Consider the following 22487-nt stretch of genomic DNA (forward strand, 5'->3'; position numbering starts at 1 on the left):
GCCTTTAAACAACTGCAGGTCCTCACGTGATTCAGCAAATGTTGTCTATCTCATATGCTGTTGGTAAGGATGCCCCAAGGCATCCTATATTGGTGAGACCAGGCAGACGCTCCAACAACGGTTGAAGGACACCACACAACACAGGGGTGTTCCCTCTTGGGAAATACTTCAGCGGTCAAGGACATTTGGTCTTGGATCATCAGTGACCATCCTCCAAGGCAGACCTTGAGACACGCAACAACGCAGAGTTGCTGAGCAGAGGCTGATAGCCAAGTTTGGTACCTATGAGGATGGCCTCGACCAGGACCTTGGGTTCATGTCACACAACAGGTGACCCCACTACACTATACACTCTCTCACACACATGCAAGCACACATGCACACGCACTCTTATATACTCACAAACTCACACAGACCCTCTCTCATACACACAATCTCACTCAGACACACACATATACAGCCCCCACACTCACACCCATGCACACACCCTTTCACAGGCTTATACTTCATCACACTCAAAAACACACTTTACCGAGCATGCACACATGCAAACACACAATCTCCCAATGCACTCACATTCAGATGCGCACGCTCACATGCAGACACTCACACTCTCTCTCTCTCTCTCTCACACACACACACACACACACACACACACACACACACACACACACACACACAGTTTGCTGATGCATTCTATTTTGCTCAAAAAGCACACAATCTGCAGGCAATCAATGCAAGCAGTCAATCTATGTAATATTTTATAAATTCCACTTTGGAAATAGAACCAGTCTGACTCAAGATTGAGGTACAGACAGACTGTAACCCTCACACCTTTAATGCACTGTTTGAGCTGCGATGTCACCTTTTTTTATGTCGAGAATGTGACTTAAAAGAAATTCTGGGATTTACATATTAATGAGCCGAAACCTGTAACCCATTCTAAAAGATGAAGAACTTAACAGCGATCTAGGTTTGTTCAAAATATCATTTCAGTTGCATGACCCTGTAATCTTTTGCTATAAACTCTTGCTCCCAGCTACTTGATGAAGGGGCAGCTCTCTGAAAGTTAGTGCTTCCAAATAAACCTGTTGGACTATAACCTGGTGTTGTGTGATGTTTAACTTTGTCCACCCCAGTCCAACACCGGCTCCTCCAAATCCTGATTTTTCTTCGCAGGTGCCGCCAGACCCATGAGCATCCTCTGCCCTTGCTCCTGCTTTACAGTATCCGCAATTTTTTTTATCTTTATTTGACTGAAATAAGAGGATACAGGCAATGAACAGTTTTTCACTGGTTCATTGGTTCCTTCCAGGAGGGCATTTGCCCGAAATGTTGATTTTCCTGCTCCTCGGATGCTGCCTGACCTGCTGTGCTTTTCCAGCACCCCTCTAATCTTGACTTTAATCTCCAGCATCTGCAGTACCCACTTCGACCTACCATTGTACCTCCAGTGCTCCCTGTATAATCACATGTGTAAACCTTTTAGAATGATTTCTCATTTTTTATGTTTAAGCATAATTTTTAACAATGAAAATGATACAAAACAAAATTATTGATGCAAATCAAAATCAAAATCACAAAGTTTATTGGAGCTAGGTAAATTACTTAGTGAATTGCTTCGTCCAGAACTCAGCCATATGATTAGAATTGTAGATCATGTACAATCATACCTAGTATACATTTGCCATTCTCAGATAGGCAATAGTCAATAGACAATAGACAATAGGTGCAGGAGTAGGCCATTCTGCACTTCGAGCCTGCACCACCATTCAACATGATCATGGCTGATCATCCTTAATCAGTATCTTGTTCCTGCCTTATCTCCATAACCCTTGATTCCACAATCCTTGAGAGCTTTATCCAACTCTTCCTTTAATGAATCCAGAGACTGGGCCTCCACTGCCCTCTGGGGCAGAGCATTCCACACAGCCACCACTCTCTGGGTGAAGAAATTTCTCCTCATCTCTGTCCTAAATGGTCTACCCCGTATTTTTAAGCTGTGTCCTCTGGTTCGGCATTCACCCATCAGCAGAACCATGTTTCCTGCCTCCAGAGTGTCCAATCCTTTAATAATCTTGTATGTCTCAATCATAATGGTGAAGGTGCTGTCATTAATTTTGGCGCTATGACTGAAATGGGATAAAGCAAATCAAAATGGCCATTCCCAATCATCAAGTGATCATCTTTGAAAGATGTGCCTGAACTACCTGAAAATGACATGAATAGACTGATTTCATTTCATTGATAGAAAAAGAGAGTAATAGTTAATAGGTTTTTTTTGGGCTGGAGGAAGGTTTGTTGTGAAGTTTTCTAGGGATCAGTATTTGGACCCTTGCTTTTCCTGATAAATACTACTACCTAAATCCTGGTGTGCAGGGATCAATTTCAAAATTTGCGCATGATACAAAACCTGGAAGCATTGTAAACTGTAAATACAATGTAGAACTTGAAGTGAACAGAGTGGGGATGCAGTGGTGTAGTGGTAATGATAGTTGACTAGTAACTCAGAACACCAGGATAATGCTCTCAAATCATACCATGGTGACACTTAAATTCAGTAAAAATCTGGAATTGAATGCTTGCCTAATTCCAACCATGTAACCAGTGTCGATTGTTGTAAAATCCCATCAGGGTCACTAAAGTTCTGTAGGGAAGGAAATCTGTCGTCCTTACCTGGACTGGTCTACATGTGATTCCAGACCCACAACTATGTAGTTAACTCTTAGCTGCCCTCTGAAGTGGTCCTAACATGCCTGAGAGGCAATTAGGGAAGACTTATAAATACTGGCCCCGACAACTAAGCCCACATCCCATGAATGAAGAAAGTAAATTTGTTGAAGCCAGCTAATTTTATACAGGCATATTTAGCTCCTCAGTGCCTCAACTCAGGCGTGAAGATTGACTTGAAAAACTCAGCAGGTCTGTCAGCATCAGTGGAGAGAAAGCAACATCAATATTTCAGGTCCAGAACTGCTGAGTTTTCCCAGCAATATCTGTTTTGTTTCTGAGATCTAACATCTGCAGTTCTTTGTGTTTTTTAATGAAGATTGTTGTTTGTGTAAGGTATTGTCTAATTGCATCCATTATGAGCTGTATGGTGGCTCAGTGGTTAGCACTGCTGCCTCACAGCACCAGAGACCCAGGTCAGTTCCAGCCTTGGGCGGCTGTCTGTGTGAATTTTGCACATTCTCCCCGTGTCTGCATGGGTTTCCTCCAGGTACTCCAGTTTCCTCACAGTCCAAAGATGTGCAGGCCAGGTGAATTGGCCATTCTAAATTGCCCATAGTGTTAGGTGCATTAGTTAGAGGGAAATGGGTCTGGGTGGGTTACTCTTCGGAGGGTTGGTGTGGACTTGTTGGGCTGAAGGGCTTGTTTCCAAACTGTAGGGAATCTAATCAAAAATTTAGAGTTTTTTCCAGAAGTAGACGAGAGAAGACACTTGATAACAAAATATAAGAAGAATTATAGAACACACATATTAATGGAAGAAGGAAATGCACAATGTGACACATAATTTTCAGGAAGTTCTCAGAATTATTTCCAAGATGATGTTGAATTAGCCATAGCAGCGGCATAGGGCATTTATTCCCTCAAATACCCAACAAAGGGTCTGAGAGGAGAAGAAAAGATTTGCCAGCTTTCCATGGAAGTGTAGATATTGGCTGATTATAAATGGCATTTGACATCTTGTCAGGTTAAATAATTCAGTAATGTTGTCGTCTGGCCTCAGGTATGAATAATAGCTGCTTTAGCTCTGTATCTGAGAATGGCTGGAAAACAAACCAAATATGATTCATTGTATCAGAACTGGCACTAGCGAATAGCACATTTTTACAAAATTACTTTATTTGCTGACATTTCTTCTTTAAGTTTTTGTAAAAAAAACGTGCTATGTTACAATGCTGTTTATATAATAATACTGTGGATGGTGAAATTTGTTTTTATATATGTTATACTCTTTACACTGTAAACATAGCTTTTTGTTTGTAGAAATTTCTGTAAGACAAAGAAAACTTTGTTTTGCAGTTTCTGTAATCCTTTTATTGGACTCTAGCCAATGTCACTTTGGTATCGAAGGAATAACATTTTTTAATCATAAAACTAATCATCTCAAATGTGCAAATAATAGTGACTCGCTTTTTTATTAATGGTAGGCATGAATTCTAAGAAAAAACAACACTAGACCACCAACACAATTTTTAAAAAAATATCAAGGAGCTTGCTTTGATTATATCTATACTGGAGATAGGTCATTTCCATAATTGCTTGGTCTGGATCTCAGTCATACAGATTAAAAGGGTTCATGTTCAGTTAAATACATTTGAGGATCTCAATTGGAAAACCAAACGGTTGTGTTTGCAAAGGGAAAAAGAGAAGATTTCCATTTCCAATCACTGGTTGGTGGGGCTTCTGAAACATGTATTTTCAAGGTCTTTGAGTCAGACACTTGAACCGACTCAGGTACACCTTCATTCTCTTTCCCCTGTGGTCAAATACCTGACTAGTACTGATTGTGCACAACAGATACGTGGACAATACGTGTAGGAAAGACCTGTAGGCAACTTGCAGAACCCAGCATCCATCTATATCTTAATTGGGAAACAAAACCTTGTTAAAGAAACCTAATCAACACAATCAAAATTCTAAGCTCTCAGTTTGATCAGCAAATATTATTTTACAAATATTATCTCTGAAAATATGTAGTGACTATATTTGTTAGGTGTTTTGAAAAATTCAGAAGTCCAGGAAGAGAAGCTGTTGTTTTTGCAGTGGTACATCATGATTTAGTAGCAAAACCTACATCAGTCTGGACAGGACAAGCTTTTTCTGTGATATACTGGTAACGTTCCACTGTTGTCAGAATTGTATTCAATGATATTGTAAGCTACTGAGAATTGTTAGGTCACTGCATTTAAGGAACAAGACTTCAGTAGTAATTCACACTTGTCGCAGGAGCAAGTCATTTCAGATCCAGTCTGAACTTTGCTATTTGAATAATGATACCTGAAGAAACAAAAGAACTGCTTCTGCACAATAGGGCAAATGAAGCCTGTACTGACTGTGTCTGCAAAACAGACCTGCAGAACCGCAATTCTCTTATTGTCTCACAAGCAGTAAATAGAGGTATATTTACTGCAAATCTTTCACCTGCTACCAAGAGAATCTCCATGATGTTGGGTGAAGAGGATGAACCCCAAACCCCACAACTCTTCACTGAACTAGATGAACTTATTCTCGACAATAAGAAACAATTGCAATGGAAGGAAACAGCAAGGTAAGGATTGTTTGTTTATTTATTTTGCATATATTTGAAGTTCATTTTAAACAAGACTGGAAGTATGCAAAAGATTTTGTTAAAAAAATCTCAAAGAAATTATGTAAGTAAAGAACGCAAAATACCATAAGTGATAAATAACTATTTTCAGATAAAATATACATCAACTCTGTGAAAACAGTTTCGCCATCTGAATTTCTTAATTTTGTGTGTGTGCCTTGACAGAAAATTGATCTGTAGATGCTTTGCAGCTGAGCTCAATCTTGTTCTCATCTCACTCTTGTCAATTTACAATCAGGAAAATTTGTCATGTCTGCCTTTGCCTGACTTGCTTTTGTTTATCATGACAGTATATAGATCAATTGTAATAACAGTGCCATAGTAACAGCTAAAATTAAGTAATTTGGCATCAAATGGGAGAGAATCTGGAATCTAGAATGTTTTAATGGCTCATTAGTTCACAAGTTAAACCTGCTGAGCCTTCAGGACAGCCCTTGTGATCCATATTTAAATATGATTTAAATAAACGCTAAGGGATTAAATCAGCTCTAACAATTAAAAGCTCTCCAGCACATCTGAATAAGCATAACAGCTTAATTAACTTAAGCTAAATTAAGGGCATGCCACATTCTTTAAATAAGAAATGATTAGATTTTGAACTCAAAGGATCTTTGGAGATGAGATAATCTTATAATTAAAAAGTCTCGCAGAAAGTTATACACTTTGATTGCTAATGCTATTTCTGTTCAATTTCAGTATTTCCTCAGAGATAAAAATATGTTAGGATAAAATTAAAGCTCTAATTGTTAATGGAGAATCTAAGAGTAATTGTTATGAATGGTGGGCAATTATACCTGATTTTATTTGAGATTTTTCCTAAACTTTTTCAGTGTTGCTGACATTAGTCATAGTGTGGCTCCATGGTGACAAGGCATCCTCCAACACTTCCTTCACTGGATAATTTCTCCCTAGAGTCTAAGGAGCATGCATCTGTTGGTTATTTATTTTCACAGACTGATCCTGTTCTCACCTGACTGATAATTTCTGTCCTTTCTTTAGTGGTATTAAACAATGGTGGCACAGTGGTTAGTACTGCTGCCTCACAGCGCCAGAGACCCGGGTTCAATTCCTGACTCAGGCGACTGACTGTGTGGAGTTTGCACATTCTCCCTGTGTCTGTGTGGGTTTCCTCCGGGTGCTCCGGTTTCCTCCCACCTAAGAAGGAATGTCCAAAGATGTGCAGGTCAGGTGAATTGGCCATGCTAAATTGCCCGTAGTGTTAGGTAAAGGGATAAATGTAGGGGTTGTGTTTCGGTGGGCCGGTGTGGACTTGTTGGGCCGAAGGGCCTGTTTCCACACTGTAAGTAGGTAATCTAAGTAAGTAAACTGTTGTGTTGCACTTGATACCTTGGTTGTTATCTCCTCCTAGACCCATTCCATATGCCCATCCCAGGCAGTAACAATCTAAACCAGAGGTACATATCCTTTATATTGTTCAATCTAAGGTTGAGTTTCCAATCCATATCCTCCACATTATAAGGGCTGCATGTAAGATCATTCACTTCTGTTCCTACTTTAGCCCATTTCTTTCTGAAACCCTTCCGTTACAGCCTTGTCATATCCAAGTTTCACTATTCAAATAATTTCATGGCTATCATTGTGTCCTAAAGCTACAGCAGCTCAAACCTAAAATTTGTCATGTTTAGATTTTGCTACAGTTTGGACTTCTCCATCTTTTGAACAAAATTTCATTCCAAGCTGCACTTATTTTATTTCGGAACAATTGTGTCACTGTTTCACTGTCACTGGGTCAACATTACACAGCATCCTTCCAAACATCAACACCTCAGAATTGCAGCGGCTCAAGAATGCAATTCACTACCACATTTTCACCCTATTGCCAATTAGGGATGGGCAATAACAAGCCAGTATTGCCCATGTTCTAAGATCAATTTAAAATAAACTTTCCCTACAAATTGGGCATGCTTCTCAATGTGGCTTCTTGGTTCCTCTCCCTTAGTCCCACCATTAATGGTCATGGTTGATCTCAAACTTTGGCATTTCTTCCCGTAGACACTGCTAATTTCCTCTCCTCCTTCAAGCATTTCCCTAAAACCTATGTCCTTGACATAGCTTCTTATATCTTCATAATAGCTCTTCCTTTGACCTCGGGATCATTTTCCTCATTTGCTTCTGAATTGCCCCAGAATGACTTTAAAATAATGACATTTTATAAGTGGCAGTTGGTTATAATTTGTGTGTTATGTGTAATTTCCTGAACAAAAATACAGTTCTTGAATTGAATAACATCCATGCATTTTCTAATTCCTATTCTGTTTTCCATTCACAGGTGGATAAAGTTTGAGGAAAAAATCGAAGAAAGAGCTGAAAGATGGAGCAAACCTCATGTGACCACCTTGCCTTTACACAGTTTATTTGAGCTACGTACATGCATTGAAAGGGGAACACTTCTGTTTGATTTAGAAGCAAACAATTTTAAAGAAATATTAGGTAATTATGAATAAGTACTGTAAGCAACTGAGGATTAACTTATATTGACACAAATCAATATAGCACACGAAACGTTTTATGAAGTTTGACTTTTGTAAGTGTAAAATGCAAAGTTATCTTAATTAGACTATCTCATGATGTTCAGAAATAAAAATGCACTTTCAGACCTTCCAGAGAAGAAATATTTTCTGTTAGGTGAGAACAGTTGCTGGCTGCAGAACATTTAACTGTGAATTTTTTTTGAGGTTAAGATCAGGTTCAGGTAGCTGACCTTGTCATTGCCACAGTTAGGTAGCCTGCAGGAATGTAAATCAATATTAGTTTAATTGTGGCTACTTTTCTTACATAATTGTCTTATGAATAACCATTAAATATTAAGATATACAAGCCAAAACATCATAGTTTTGATTCTTAGTTGACACTCTGAATCAGCTGAGGAAATTGTTCGGCTGCTCTCACTGGCCTCAGTGCCTGAGCTCATAAGATAATCTACAGCAGAGCATCTATATTTTTGTCTAATAACCAGCATTGCCAACAAAATCGCACCATCAGAAATTGAGTTTCAATAAATTCATTAGCAAGTTGTTAATTACATTGAACAACAGTATTATTCTATTTTTGATCGAAAATGAAATTTCAGGATTTTAATGTCATCAGATTAAAATGTGACGTGATGACCCAAGAATAACAGAATGGTGACAGCACAAAAGAAGCCCCTTCACCCAACTGTGTTCATGCTCATGTTTTGAAAGGTCAACTCACCTATACCACAACCCTGCCTTTTCCCTGTAGCCCTGCAAACGTTTTCTCTTCTGGATTTGGAGATGCCGGGGTTGGACTGGGATGTACAAAGTTAAAAATCACACAACACCAGGTTATAGTCCAACAGGTTTAATTGGAAGCACTAGCTTTTGGAGCGCCGCTCCTTCGTCAGGTGGTTGTGATGTAGGAGCGGCATTCTGAAAGTTAGTGCTTCCAATTAAACCTGTTGGACTATAACCTGGTGTTGTGTGATTTTTAACTTATCTCTTCAGATAATTTTCAATTTTCTTCTGAACATCTTGATTGAGTATACACTCAGGCAGAGCAATCCAAATTCTAACCATCCATTATGTAAAAAAGTTCATCCTTCTGCTACTTTTGCTTCTTTTGTAAATCATCTTAAATTTGGGTTCCACTCCATTACCGACTTAAATTCTCAAATAGCAGTGAAACAGGAAGGTCATCAGTATCCCCGCCTGTCATGCAGGAGACCAGTGTTCAATTCCCCAATGGGGTTTGTGTGGTACAGGGTATACCTGAGCTGTGCAGTATACAAGTAAGGGTGTGTTTTAAAGGGCCCTCTTTGTGGTGCAATGGTAGAGTCCCTACCCCTGGACCTGAAGGCCTGGGTTTATGTCCTGTATGCTTTAGATGTGTGTATTAACATCTCTGAACAGATTGCTTAGAAAAATAGTTCAAATCAAAAAACAAAATGTATTTTCCTAGCCTGACCTTAATTGAAATAGAGTGGGGAAGACAGCAGGCTCCTCATCTGCCAGCCTTCCCTTGAGTAAATTACTCCTCCACCTGTCTTCCAAACTTGCCTTGGGGAAAGTGTTTAAATTCTGCTTGGTCTGTGTGAGAAAATGGAATGGGAGAACAATGGGCTCTGATGTGACGCTGACTTACTCGTGAACACTAACTTTTTTGGCTTCCGTGGATAAAAAAAGCTACACAGATAAGCTGTCAGACTGCTAATCCATATTAAATCATACCTTGATAAATATCAAGTTACAGGACTGATATCAGAGAAAATAAAACAATTTTTGATACTTGATATGCCCATTCATTTAGTGTCAAGTTCTGTACCAAGTCTTTCAAATATTTCAGAGATAATAGTCAACAATGAAATTCCAACTGGCAATCAGAAAAGTGTGCTCAAGGAAAAGGTCATGCACGTCCTTCTTAGAACTCACAAGCATCACATAAAGACGTCCAGAATGCAGACCATGCTTGATCTGTTGAGGGGTGCTTCCTATGCAAGTAAGTCATTTCTTTAAGCAGTTAAGATTTCTTAACTTTCATTTTTGACTCTTTGTAGCCTTTAACACCTATCATGAAGGCAGCAAGGCAACTTATTCCAGCCAATGCAGTCCAAGCAGTACAAATTACTGTACCCAGAAGGTTGAGATTGTTTTTATTTCAATTCGTTGACATTATTTTTCTTCTTTTTCAACAGCAATAACATTTTAATGTGTTATTTAATACACACTGTTGGCTTTTGGTATGTTTTTCATGTGGTCCTGAATGCTTAAAATACTTCCCTCCCTACTGGAGGTTTAGGGGAGGTGGGGTGGGTTGTTATCTTGGGCTTAGCACCTAGCACTTCACTAATAACACATTAAAGATAAAGAACTTGGTCATTAGGAAATTGTTAACATGAATTCTGCAGCTCAACGGAACAGCCTATAAATAGTTTGGCAAGACTAGTATTTACCATTGATCCAATGATAGAAGACAATGCACTATTACTGTATTTTTGGTATTCCAACTGACTCCATTCCATCCTGCTACTTCACATTCCGGTCATTTCATCTCTTGTTATGGGGTCATATAATTTACTATCTGTAGCATCTTTCTGGCTAAGAACAGTTACAACTCTGAAGGATACAGAAATCTCAACTGGTTCTGCCATCGAGATGGCAGATTTAGGCGGCTGAAGCCTGATATTTGCCACTCTCCAGCAAATGACCTAGTTAAGAATATAATCAGTTGGGTCACCAGAAAGCAAATTCCAACATCTGTATGTTTTTTGATATAAGTATGCATTTCTAAATTTATGTTTATGCATAACAGCTGCCAAACCCTGCATGATACCCAAGTTCATTGTTTGGAACTAGCTTTCACAAGTTCATTGTCAGGAAACAGAGTCCAATTTGTTTTAAATCTTTGGATTTAAGAAGGTTACATTGTCCCTGCACTATACTGTAAACTGGAAATATATTTCACAATTTAAATTGCTGGGTTTAGACATGATGTCATTCTGTAACACCAGCATAACTGATCATTGTTGAGCATGTAAAAATTATTTATGCACACTTGAATTAATGTGCTGGAATGATGATAAACTAAAGAATTCAGTTTTATGGTTTGCTATGCCTCAATTGATTGAGAATATTATTGTCTGAACAATATTGACTAAAACTATCTTTGACTTAATTCCTAATTACTCTTCTTCAAAGTAATTTCAGCCCGAGATAGCTCTATGGCTTTTAAAGGTGACTGTTGGGTTAACATCTCACTCTGGATCATCATTCTGCTGAAAACGCATAGAGGATTGGACTTAGTTGTGAGGATGCCATGAATAGAATTTGCCCTATTTTTGAAATGCAATATTTTATATCTCTCAGTAGTGTCTGCTCTGTCACTAAATGCTAACATTTAAAATCCTTCATTTTCCTTATCACTTTCGCACTGAAGGTTTTTTTTTGTTGGTTCTCTCTTCTTCCTTCAATTTATTTTGTGTGGTGACCAGGATTGCATATTGTTTTCCAAGTAAGACTGAACTGATATATCATACTATGTCAGAATAAGTCTGAGGAAATAGCGTATCATTATTCTGGATGTGTGTAACATATGTATGTGATATTAGTGTTCTAATCGCTTTTTTCTGCTAAATATACTTAAACAACATTTACATGTATGCTAGAGATAAAAAGAACAGTTATATATCCATGTTTGGTGATACTGTGTCTGTGGAATAGAATAACAATAATGGTTGGTGCACAGTCTTTGTCTTGATGTTACCCACGTGCTGCAGCATTAAAGGTTTTGATACAATCCAACACAAAGGATGATAGATATTTGGACCTCGGTTCCATAAATGCAGTTGTTACTTTTAAATCTGAGATAAATAAATTTTTGTTAAGCAAAGATATTAAAGATATAGGCTAAAGGCATGTGTGTGAAGTCAGGCCACAGATCAGTCCTAATCTCATTGTACGGTGGAACAGGATCAAGAGACGAAATGTCCGACTCCTATTTATATGTTCCTATCCAGAGTAAGTTTTCCATGTCTCATAATACAGTGGCAAATGTCCAAAACTGATTCTTTGCTGTAGGTTTGAGCAACTAGTTATACCTATCTGATAATCCTTTATGATTATGGTAAAAAGAAGGCTACGTAAGTGTAGAGAAATATATGTAAAATAAAAGCTAAATATCTGAACACTTGCATATATTATTCAATACTGACCAACAGATAACCTTTTTTCCACCATCAATATCTCAGTTACTGTGAATAGTTCAGTTGGGGCTCATGTGTCAGTCAATTATGATGTTTCCAAGTTTGAGAAAGTAATTAAAATTATCTCTTGGTAAAACATTTTACCTTTCTGGTCAGATAAATCTGCTTCCTTGAATTCTAACACAACTGCAGACTTCACCAATGAAATCTCAGATAAACCTCTCCAGGAACAGGTAAGTGGTTATTTTTCACATGATGTTATGTTTGCTCACTAGTTCTTGTTTTCTCAAGCCTCTCTCAGTGGAAACTGGTTATTTTAGAAGTTTCTAAGATATTATTCGCGTCAACAAACTAATCCACAAAGTGTAATAATTTTAATGTAATATCGCATCATAACGATTATAGTAACTTTGCTAGATAACAGCTCCCTTGATAGGGTAAGAAAGTCTCACAGTCAGAAAACAAAGACTCAGATAGGCTGCAGGAATACATAGAAATTACAACACAGAAATAGCCATTTGGCCCACAAGTCCTTTGGCTTTTACTCCCAACTGTCCTGCCCCTTCGTGCACCTGTGCAATTTAATCTTGAATATTAACATGGTTTTTTGACTTAACCACTACAGCTGGAAACAAATCCCACAGACAAGTCCTGCGGCATGCTCATGGCTCTGAGTCCTCTGCATGACCGTTCATCCTATTTCTCATTAACTTTCTTGACATATCCACCATATGAACCAATCAGTCTGTTCGCTCTGTTGGATTCCATTATATAAACATCTTGCCCTTAAGTTGCATTGTTCTAATAAGATTCAGTTTTTAATGTGAAAGACAGCATCTCCAACAGCTCAGCATTGAGCACTGAAGAGTTACCTGACTTTTGTACCTAGATCTCTGATATGGAATTTAACCTCTCAACCCAATGATAGAGAGACAATGTTGATCCCATTGAGCCATAGCTCACGGAAAGTTTCACTCTTCTAGAACTGAATTTTACCAGAAATCAGCTGTCAATTTTGGTGAATTTTGTGGAGGGCTTCTGTCTGAGGCCAAGCAGGATTTCTCACGATACTTTCCAAAACTTGCCTCCAAAAAACCCAATGGAGAGCTGCTCAGTATATCTCTCCCCTTGCCGCAGACTGAAGAATCCTGGCAACTCCCAGGATTTCCTGCGGCAGCTCCATATATAATGTCCTGCCAGTTCAGAGCTGCTCTGCATGGTTTGTATGAATTGCCCTGGAGATGGTGATTGAGAAAAATTGGCACAGGCTTTGTTGATAGAGATCTAGAGGTTCTGGTGGACAGGATGGTTCAGAGCAGGCTTCACTCTTCCCTCAGGATTGGTAGACGGAACCACAACACTGCCAGCTCAATCTAAAGTTACCACCAGTGTCAATGATCCAGAAGAATGCCCAGTAATGCCATAAGAATGTGAATGCCCTTCTTTGCTCTGTGAGATAAGTACCCCTATTTTCCCTTTATTACCTCCCACTTACTTTATCTCAGCTATTGTACCCACTTCCCACCAAGGCTTATGGTCTGCCACTCTCGCCATTACCTGCAACATGTTCCCTCCCCCAGTCTCACCCACCCAATCCTTCTACACTATTAACCTGGCTTCGTCTCTATGTTACCTACTCATTCACTTGGGAAAACTTGCCACCATTCCCCCACCTTTACCAACCAATAGTTGTCCCAACCACTTTCATCGCCCTCAATCTCTCCTGGTTTCATTCCAGGAGAAAACAGCCCACAATAGAGTTAAGAGGACCAGAATAGGTGGTGGGGCGTTCAGTGTTTGGCTCCTCACCTACTACGAAGAAAGAATTCTGGTTCTGGCTAGTGACCTTTCCTGTGGTGATGCCACTGGTAACTGAGTTAGAGTCATTGTCCATTGGTCTGTTGCTTTCTCATTATCACCTCTGTGAATGGAGTCTTAAAATTCCCAAACTGCTACCCAACCTGTGGAGGAAATGAGGTACCCCAAGATGCACCCTGGTCAAATCAGAAGTGTGTGACTGTCACTGTGTACATTAGCAGCAGCATTCCAATGAAAGGTGCAGCAAAATGCATCACTAAAGTGCAGAATTATCTTGCAAGTAGATCATAGGTGTGCCAAGAGGGTGTGTTAGACTGGTTCCTGTCTGATGCCAATGTCCATGGATACAGGTGGTGGTGAGAGCTTGTGGTTGCTGCCCATGGAGTGTGCCCTAAGATGTTGGTGATTGATGTGCAACATGCAGGGCCCAGAGGAGTAAGCGGTGAGCTGGAATCAGCAATTACCTGCTCAGACATTTGAGTCAGAAATTGTCACTGTCTAGTTTCTATGGGAAACTGTATATAAATAAAGTGAGATTAACTAATAATATGAATTATGTTAATTATGTAAGTGGTTGTAAATAAGCCTATCACTGCTGATAAGTGAGAGTCTTATCTCATAGTTCAACAATTATTTAAATCTGTTATCTACTACTTAGGTAATGGGACATTTTGCTCTTGACATCAACTATCTCATGACTGATGGTCTCTCTTGATTTTGCCAACATTTTCACAATGTTCATATCGTTTGAGATCTGGGAAGATTCCAGCCCCGGCCTCTGTCATTTGCTTGCAAGAGACAAGGCAGCTGTACCTACTTTGTTAACTGTTCAATGGAAGAACTTGTACAACTTAATTATTTTCTGTTGATTGTTGAAAGAGAAATAAGTTTACTGTATTTAACTATTATTATTTATATGAGTTGAAAACTAAATTCTGTTATAATTTCACCAAAGTTACATGCACATTTCTGAATTTATTATTTCAGTTGAAAAATAAATTCAAGAAGCAGATCCCTGAAGGTGCTGAAGCTGCAAATGTGCTTGTGGGTGAAGTAAATTTTTTGGAGAAGCCATTTGTTGCCTTTGTACGATTAAAGCAGGCTATGGTCTTAGGGGCTCTTACGGAGGTTCCATTGCCAACCAGGTAAGGATATTGTGTTATGTCAGTTATTGTTACAAATATTATTTTAATTACAAATGAAATCACCATTTCCTTTTGACTTGGATTGGGATGTGGTTCTCTGTTAGTTCTCTGTATCTTCCTGAATGGCATTCTGCCAGTATGAGTCTGAGCAGTGGTTGTGGCAAAGCTATTTAAGGCATGGTGATTATGCCCTACGTACCATGCTCCATGAGTTTTTCAAGGTCAGTTGGGAACAGGGCAGGATCCTACGGGATGCTGGTTTCATAACCTTGTACAAGAAGAAGGAAAAATAGTCAAGTGACGTGGGATCATCGCACATTTAGCTGGGAAGATCCTGGCTGGAAGGATTCTGACTATGCTTGTGCCTTGCAGAGGAAACTTTCCCAAGAGCCAGTGGTGGTTTCAGAGTAAACCAAAGCATCATAGACATTGGGGTGTCAGGGGTTGAGTCAGAGCTGATGAGGATTGGCGGTCAAGCTGGGGGGATGTTAGGTAGGAGGAGATGACAGGTTGGAGGCTATCAGGGGTGATGTCAGCTGAGGAGTTGGTGGGAGGAATGCTGCTGGTCAAATTGGGGTAGTGTCAGGCTGGGGGAGGTGACAAATTGGGGGGCATTGGATTAAGGGATGTCACGTGTCATATTGTGGAATGTGTCAGGGGGTCAGGCCAGGCCATGTTCTGGGGTTTCGTGTGGGCAAGTGCTGTTGGGTTGTGAGGATCCTTTTTTGTCAGGGATGCTGAGGGGTTTAACTGGGGTGAGGTCCTTGTGGTGGGGCAGAGATTGGAAGGGCTCACAGGTTGGCACAGGCAGGGTGGGGTGCCAGGTTTGAGGAAGTAGCAGTGTGTTAAAAGAGTTTGGGAGCACTTAATCAATGGGAGAGGGCAGTGCAAAGTTGTAAGGGGTACTTTTGTAGTTATTCAGGAATTAGAGCAGCTTTTGATTTTCCTAGATTTTCCTGAGTAACTAAATGTGTCAGAAGCACTTGAAGTCTTCAATAAATCTCAGAGTTGGGGGCCTTTATTTTAGGCAGAATCTTCCACTTCCTGAGCAATACAGGCAGAGTCAGTTGTTTTGGGACTTCTGCTCGGTTCCTGTGCACACCTATATATGCTGCAGGGACAACGATTTTTCGATTAGAACGTTTAGGCTTATCAATTTTATGCTTATGCTTAAAATGCGGTGGCATGATGGCTCAATGGTTAGTGCTGTTGCTTCACAGGACCAGAGACCTGGGTTCAATTCCTACCTTGGGCAACTGTCTGTGTGGAGTTTGCACATTCTCCCTGTGTCTGTGCAGGTTTCCACCCACAGTCCAAAGATGTGCAGGTTAGGTGAATTGGCCCTACTAAATTGCCCATAGTGTTCGGCGCACTAGTCAGGGGTAAATGTAGGGGCATGTTTTTGGGTAGATTGCTCTTTGGAGGGTCGGTGTGAACTTGCTGGGCCGAAGGGCCTGTTTCCACACTGTAGGGAATCTAATCTAATAATGATTTCTGATTGGTCACTCTGCTCATTTTGACAGCTCCTGGTCAAAATTTGTTCTACTTTGCAGAGTTCTGTCTCAACACATGATTGAAAATGCTAAAAACAATGAATTAGGATATGCCCAAAATCTAGGGAAAGTAAACTTGTATTGGCATCATTTTTCTTTGTAAAGCTATGCTTTAATTTTGTTGTCATGTGCCCCTGCTCTTGTTCAAACTTTTACCCAAACTGAACTTGATTTAATTTTATTATACAAATTTCGTATAATTTTGTTTCACTTTGGTTATTGCTGGCTCAGCCAGCACTTATTGTCCATCCTTCAAGGCATGGTGGCTCAGTGGTTAGCACTGCTGCCTCACAGCACTAGGGTTCTAGGTTCAATTCCAGCCTCGGGTGACTGTCTGTGTGGAGTTTGCACATTCTTCTTGTGTCTGCGTGGGTTTCCTCCGGGTATTCCAGTTTCCTCCCACAATCCAAAGATGTGCAGGCCAGGTGAATTAGCCATGCTATATTGCCCACAGTGTTAGATGCATTAGTCAGAGGGAAATGGGTCTGGGTGGTTACTCTTCGGAGGGTTGGTGTGGACTGGTTTCCACAGTGTAGGTAGATCTAATTTAATATAATCCCTCAGTTATAGAGTATAGTTCCGAGTCAACCACATGACTGTGCTCTGAAGTCACATATAGGCCAGACCAGGTAAGGACAGCAGATTTCCTTTGTTAAAGGACTTCAGTGAACCAGATGGATTTTCAAGACAATCGACATGACCACCATTGAGCTAACTTTTGAATTCCAAACTTTTTGTTGAATTCAAATTTCACTACTTGACCCTGGTGGGATTCAAACCTGAATCCCAGAGAAATAGCCTGGACCTGTATATTATTGTCCAGTGACATTACCATGGCTCCATTCCCTGGTATGAACCAGGTGGTTCCTTTTTGTTCTACATTTTGTATAATTTGTATATCTAGCAAAGAAGTATAGTATAAATTATTTTTTATTACGTTTAAAGTGTTTCTTGGCTAATTTTATAAAAAGTATAAATTTGCGAGACTCCCTGGTCACACACGCAGCATGCTTCTGATATTCATATAGGTGTTTGAGACTTCACAAATATACCCTGAAACAGGAAGCTAGTCTGGAATAGTTCTACACAGAAATAATGTGCTTTTTGTCTTCTTTTCTCAGGTTTCTATTCATTCTCCTCGGGCCAAAAACTAAGACAACGGCTTATCATCACATTGGGAGAGCTGTTGCAACTCTGCTTACTGATGAGGCAAGACAGGAATCAATTATAAAATTACAGCTTTTGGAGTAATTTGTTAACTGCATAAAAACAAGTATAAAAGCTACAATGTTAACTTTATATAGCATTTAAAATTTAATATCTTCAGTAGAAACATATGATAGAAAAGGGGATTGAGTCTTTCACATATTAATACTTTGTCTCACCCAAGTTTGTAAGCAGAAAACATTACACACTTTCTTTTCTGAGATGTGTAGTTTCCTTCTCTGTGCTGTGTAACTTGTTATTATGCACCCTCTTTTAACTGATTGCATGATCTTGGTTCAAACCTCTGCAAGTCTCCTGTGATTACACAGCACTATCTACGGAACTGGAGCTGCTAGGCGGCCATTTTCTCCCTGACACTATGGTCAAATTCCTTTGATACCTGACACTCCCTTCTCTTTAAGTAATATCTATTTGCTTGGGAGTAGACAGCTGTGTGCACAATCCTGCTGTCAGTTTGATTGGTATTCGTATACTGTCCCTTATATCAATGAGTCATCTTAATCTTTGACCGTTTACTTTCCACTGCATGGTTCTCATGGTGATGGAGGGCATTCAATGAAAGATGAGAACCAAGCTCTCATGGAAAAGAAAACAAGTGTAACTAGAAAAGGTTTCACTACCACCTCCGATCTGGAGAAATCTTTAATATAATCTGAAATTAATGTCTAGATTTGCTTTTTGTTATGTTTTAGAGTTTTTGATTTGATCATAGTTCGTGGGTGTTGCTGGCTAGGCTAACACTTATAGCCCGACCTTAAATGACTTTGGGAAGATGATGGTGAGGTGTCCAGTTGAACTCCTGCTGTCCATGGTAGTATATGTATACCCATAACAGCTATTAGGTGGACACTGAAAGAACAGTCATACAGTTCCAAGTTAGGATGGGGGGTGGCTGGCAGGGAAACCTGCTGTGCACCTATCACCCTTGTCTTTCTAGGTAATAAAGATCAGGGGGTTGAAAGGTGCTTTCAAAGGAGTCATCAGGAATGGCAGCAGTGCATCTTTTAAATGGTAGACACTGCTGCAACAATGCGTTGATGGTAAAGGTGGTGAATGGAATGCCAATGAAGCTGGCTGTTTTGTTCTGGATGGCATTGAGCTTTTTGAGTGCTGTTGGAGCGGTGCACATCCAGGCAAGTGGAGAGTGTTCAATCACGTTCTTGACTTATGTCTAGTAGATGCTGGAATGATGTTTTGGAGTCGGGTGGTATGTTATAGGTCTCAGAATTCCCAGCTTCTGACCTGCTGTTGTGGGCACTATGATAATGTTACAGGTTCTGTTCACTGGAGCTGCATGTGTTAGGAATTAAGCTGGTTACTTGCTGAAGGTTTGTGCCAAACTGTGCTCACTCCAAGATTTCCTGAGGAAATGAGCAAATACTGAAGGACTACTTGGGAAAGGATACACGAGGCCCATGGTTCCCCATGGTAGGCTCATTCAGAAAGTAGGGAGACATGAAATGCAGAGAAATTTGACTGTCTGGATACAGAATTGGTTGTCCCATAGAAGACAGAAGTGGTAGTAGATGGAAAGTATTTAGCCTGTCTGTGATTTTTATAAATGATTTAAATGAGGAAGTAGAAGAGTGGGTTAGTACATTTGCCGATGACATGAAAGTCAGTGAAATTGTGGATAGTGTGGAGACCTGTTTGAGGTTGTAATGGGACATTGACAGAATGCAGAGCTGGGCTGAGAAATGGCAGATGGACTTCAACCTGGAAAAGTGTGAAGTGATTCATCTTGGAAGGTAAAATTTGAATGCAGATTACAGGGTTAAAGGCAGGATTCTTGGCAGTATGGAGGAACAGAGGGTTTTGGTGTCCACATCCATAGATCCCTCAAAGTTGCCACACAATTTGACAGGGTTGTTAAGAATATTTGTATCATCGATAGTCACAGGTGAGGTGCCGGAAAACTGGAGGTTGGCTAATGTGGTGCCACTGTTTAAGAAAGGTGGTAAGGACAAGTCTGGGAACTACAGACCGTTGAGCCTGACGTCAGTGGTGGGCAAGCTGTTGGAGGGAATCCTGAGGGACAGGATGTACATATATTTGGAAAGGCAAGGATTGATTAGAGATAGTCAACATGGTTTTATGTGTGGGAAATCATGTCTCACAAACTTGTTTGAGTTTTTTGAAGAAGTAACAAAAGAGGATTGATGAGGACAGAGTGGTACATGTGATCTATGTGGACTTCAGTATGGCGTTCAACAAGGTTCCCTACGAGAGACTGGTTAGCAAGGTTAGATCTCAAGGAATACAGTGAGAACTAGCCATTTGGATACAGAACTGGCTCAAAGGTAGAAGACAGAGGGTGGTGGTGGAGGGTTGTTTTTCAGACTGGAGGCCGATGACCAGTGGAGTGCCACAAGGATCGGTACTGGGTCCACTACCTTTTATCATTTATGTAAATGACTTGGATGTGAGCATAAGAGGTTATAGTTATAAGTTTGCAGATGACACTAAAATTGGAGGTGTAGTGGACAGCAAGAAGGTTGCCTCAGGTTACAACAGGATCTTGATCAGCTGGGCCAATGGACTGAGAAGTGACAGCTGGAGTTTAGTTTAGATAAATGTGAGGTGCTGCATTTTGGGAAAGAAAATCTTAGCAGGACTTATACACTTAAGTGGGCCCGTGGAATTCATTGCCGCAGAGTGCAGTGGAGGCCGGGACGCTAAATGTCTTCAAGGCAGAGATTGATAAATTCTTGATGTCACAGGGAATTAAGGGCTATGGGGAGAATGCGGGTAAGTGGAGTTGAAATGCCCATCAGCCATGATTGAATGGTGGAGTGGACTCAATGGGCCGAATGGCCTTACTTCCACTCCTATGTCTTATGGTCTTAATGGTAAGGTCCTAGGGAGTATTGCTGAACAAAGAGACCTTGGAGTGCAGGTTCAGAGCTCCTTGAAAGTAGAGTTGCAGGTAGATATGATAGTGAAGAAGGCGTTTGGTATGCTTTCCTTTATTGGTCAGAGTATTGAGTACAGGAGTTGGGAGGTCATGTTGCGGCTATACAGGACACTGGTTAGGCCACTGTTTGAATATTGTGTACAATTCTGGTCTCCTTTCTATCAGAAAGATGTTGTGAAACTTGAAATGGTTCAGAAAAGAATCACAAGGATGTTCCCAGGGTTGGAGGATTTGATCTATAGGGAGAGGTTGAAGAGGTTGGGGCTGTTTTCCCTGGAGCGTCAGAAGCTGAGGGGTGACCTCACAGAGGTTTATAAAATCATGAGAGACATGGATAGGATAAATAGACAAAGTCTTTTCCCTGGGATGGAAGAGTCTAGAACTAGAGGGCTTAGGTTTAGGGTGAGAGGTGAAAGGTATAAAAGAGACCTATGGGGCAACATTTTCACACAGAGGGTGGTCTGTGTCTGGAAAGAGCTGCCAGAGGAAGTGGTGGAAGCTAGTACAATTGCAAAATTTTAAAGGCATCTAGATGGGTATATGAATAGAAAGGGTTTGGAGTGCTATGGGCCAAGTGCTGGCAGGTGGGAATCGATTGAGTTGGGATATCTGATTGTCATGGACAAGTTGGACCGAAGGGTCTGTTTCCATGCTGTACATCTCTATGACTCTAAGGCATATAGTGTGTCGGTTTTCATTAGCAGGAGTATTGAGTTTTAGAGCCGTGAGGTTGTGCTGCAGCTCTGCAAAGCCCTGATTAGATCACACTTGGAATATTGTGTTCAGTCCTTATTATAGGAAGGATGTGGAAGCTTCAGAGAGGGTGTAGATGAGATTTACCAGAATGGTGTCTGGACTGGAGGGTATGTCATATGAAGAAAGGTTGAGGGAGCTAGGGCTTTTCTCATTGGAGCAAGAAAGATGAGAAGTGACTTGATAGAGTTGTACAAGATGATAAGAGGCATGGACAGAGTGGATAGCTAGAGACCTTTTCCCAGGGTGGAAATGGCTATCACGAGGGGTCATAATTTTAAGGTGACTGAAGGAAGGTTTAGGGGAGATGTCAGTAGTTGGTTCTTTACACAGAGTGGTGGGTATGTGGAATGCACTGCGGGCAGTGGTAGTAGAGTCAGATACATTAGGGACATTTAAGTGACTCTTGGATAGGCACATGGAAGATAGTACAATGAAGGGTATGCAGGTTAATTTGATCTTAGAGTAGGATATAAGATTGGCACAACATTGAGGGCTGAAGGGCCTGTACTGTGCTGTACTGTTTTATGTTTTATGTATAACTGAGCATCACACAAGAGGAAGATAATGAACAACTATAAGACTGACTTGACCGATCTTCCAGTTAGTACAAGGACATTCCTCTAAAATTGAAATATCAGGGGTTTGAATAAGATTCAGGATGTCTGGGACCCTAAATCTTATTTGGTGGCTGGAGAGTAGATTCCGAAGACAGTTTACAGGGCAAATTGCTTGAGGCCAGGTATCTGGAGAAGCAGCAGTTCACTGTGCAGTGTTGGGTTAGGGTTAGGGTGTATGTAGCTGGAAATGTGAGCTGATAACCATGTAAATAAAATATAAAACAAATAAAAATAAAAAATATATAAATATTTTAAAAATTTAAAAACGATGACCACCTGGTAAAGACAATGAGGCATCTAGAATCATAAAACAATGTAACTCCATTAAGAAACAGAGGAACAAGGGAAAAAAAGTCATGATTTGAAGATGCCGGTGTTGGACTGGGGTGTACAAAGTTAAAAATCACACAACACCAAATTATAGTCCAATGGGTTTAATT

The 22487-nt window shown here is 40.2% G+C and overlaps 1 protein-coding gene across 2 annotated transcripts in view; it reads left to right on the top strand.

Annotated features, from left to right (window-relative positions):
- The first annotated feature begins 4822 nt into the window (after window positions 1-4822).
- The window catches only part of LOC132823396 (electrogenic sodium bicarbonate cotransporter 1-like), a 117248-nt gene continuing 99583 nt past the window's right edge, over window positions 4823-22487 (top strand). The window contains exons 1-6 of one of the 2 annotated variants that reach the window (XM_060837175.1): window positions 4823-5278; window positions 7629-7789; window positions 9662-9814; window positions 12174-12250; window positions 14823-14980; window positions 17655-17742. In XM_060837175.1, coding sequence (XP_060693158.1) covers window positions 5001-5278; window positions 7629-7789; window positions 9662-9814; window positions 12174-12250; window positions 14823-14980; window positions 17655-17742 — 915 coding nt within the window. In that variant the 5' untranslated portion in view covers window positions 4823-5000. The remainder of the gene's footprint in view (window positions 5279-7628; window positions 7790-9661; window positions 9815-12173; window positions 12251-14822; window positions 14981-17654; window positions 17743-22487) is intronic. The other variant, XM_060837174.1, reaches the window with a different exon arrangement.

The sequence above is a fragment of the Hemiscyllium ocellatum genome, chromosome 16 (assembly GCF_020745735.1).
Source record: "Hemiscyllium ocellatum isolate sHemOce1 chromosome 16, sHemOce1.pat.X.cur, whole genome shotgun sequence".
Taxonomy (NCBI): Eukaryota; Metazoa; Chordata; class Chondrichthyes; order Orectolobiformes; family Hemiscylliidae; genus Hemiscyllium; species Hemiscyllium ocellatum.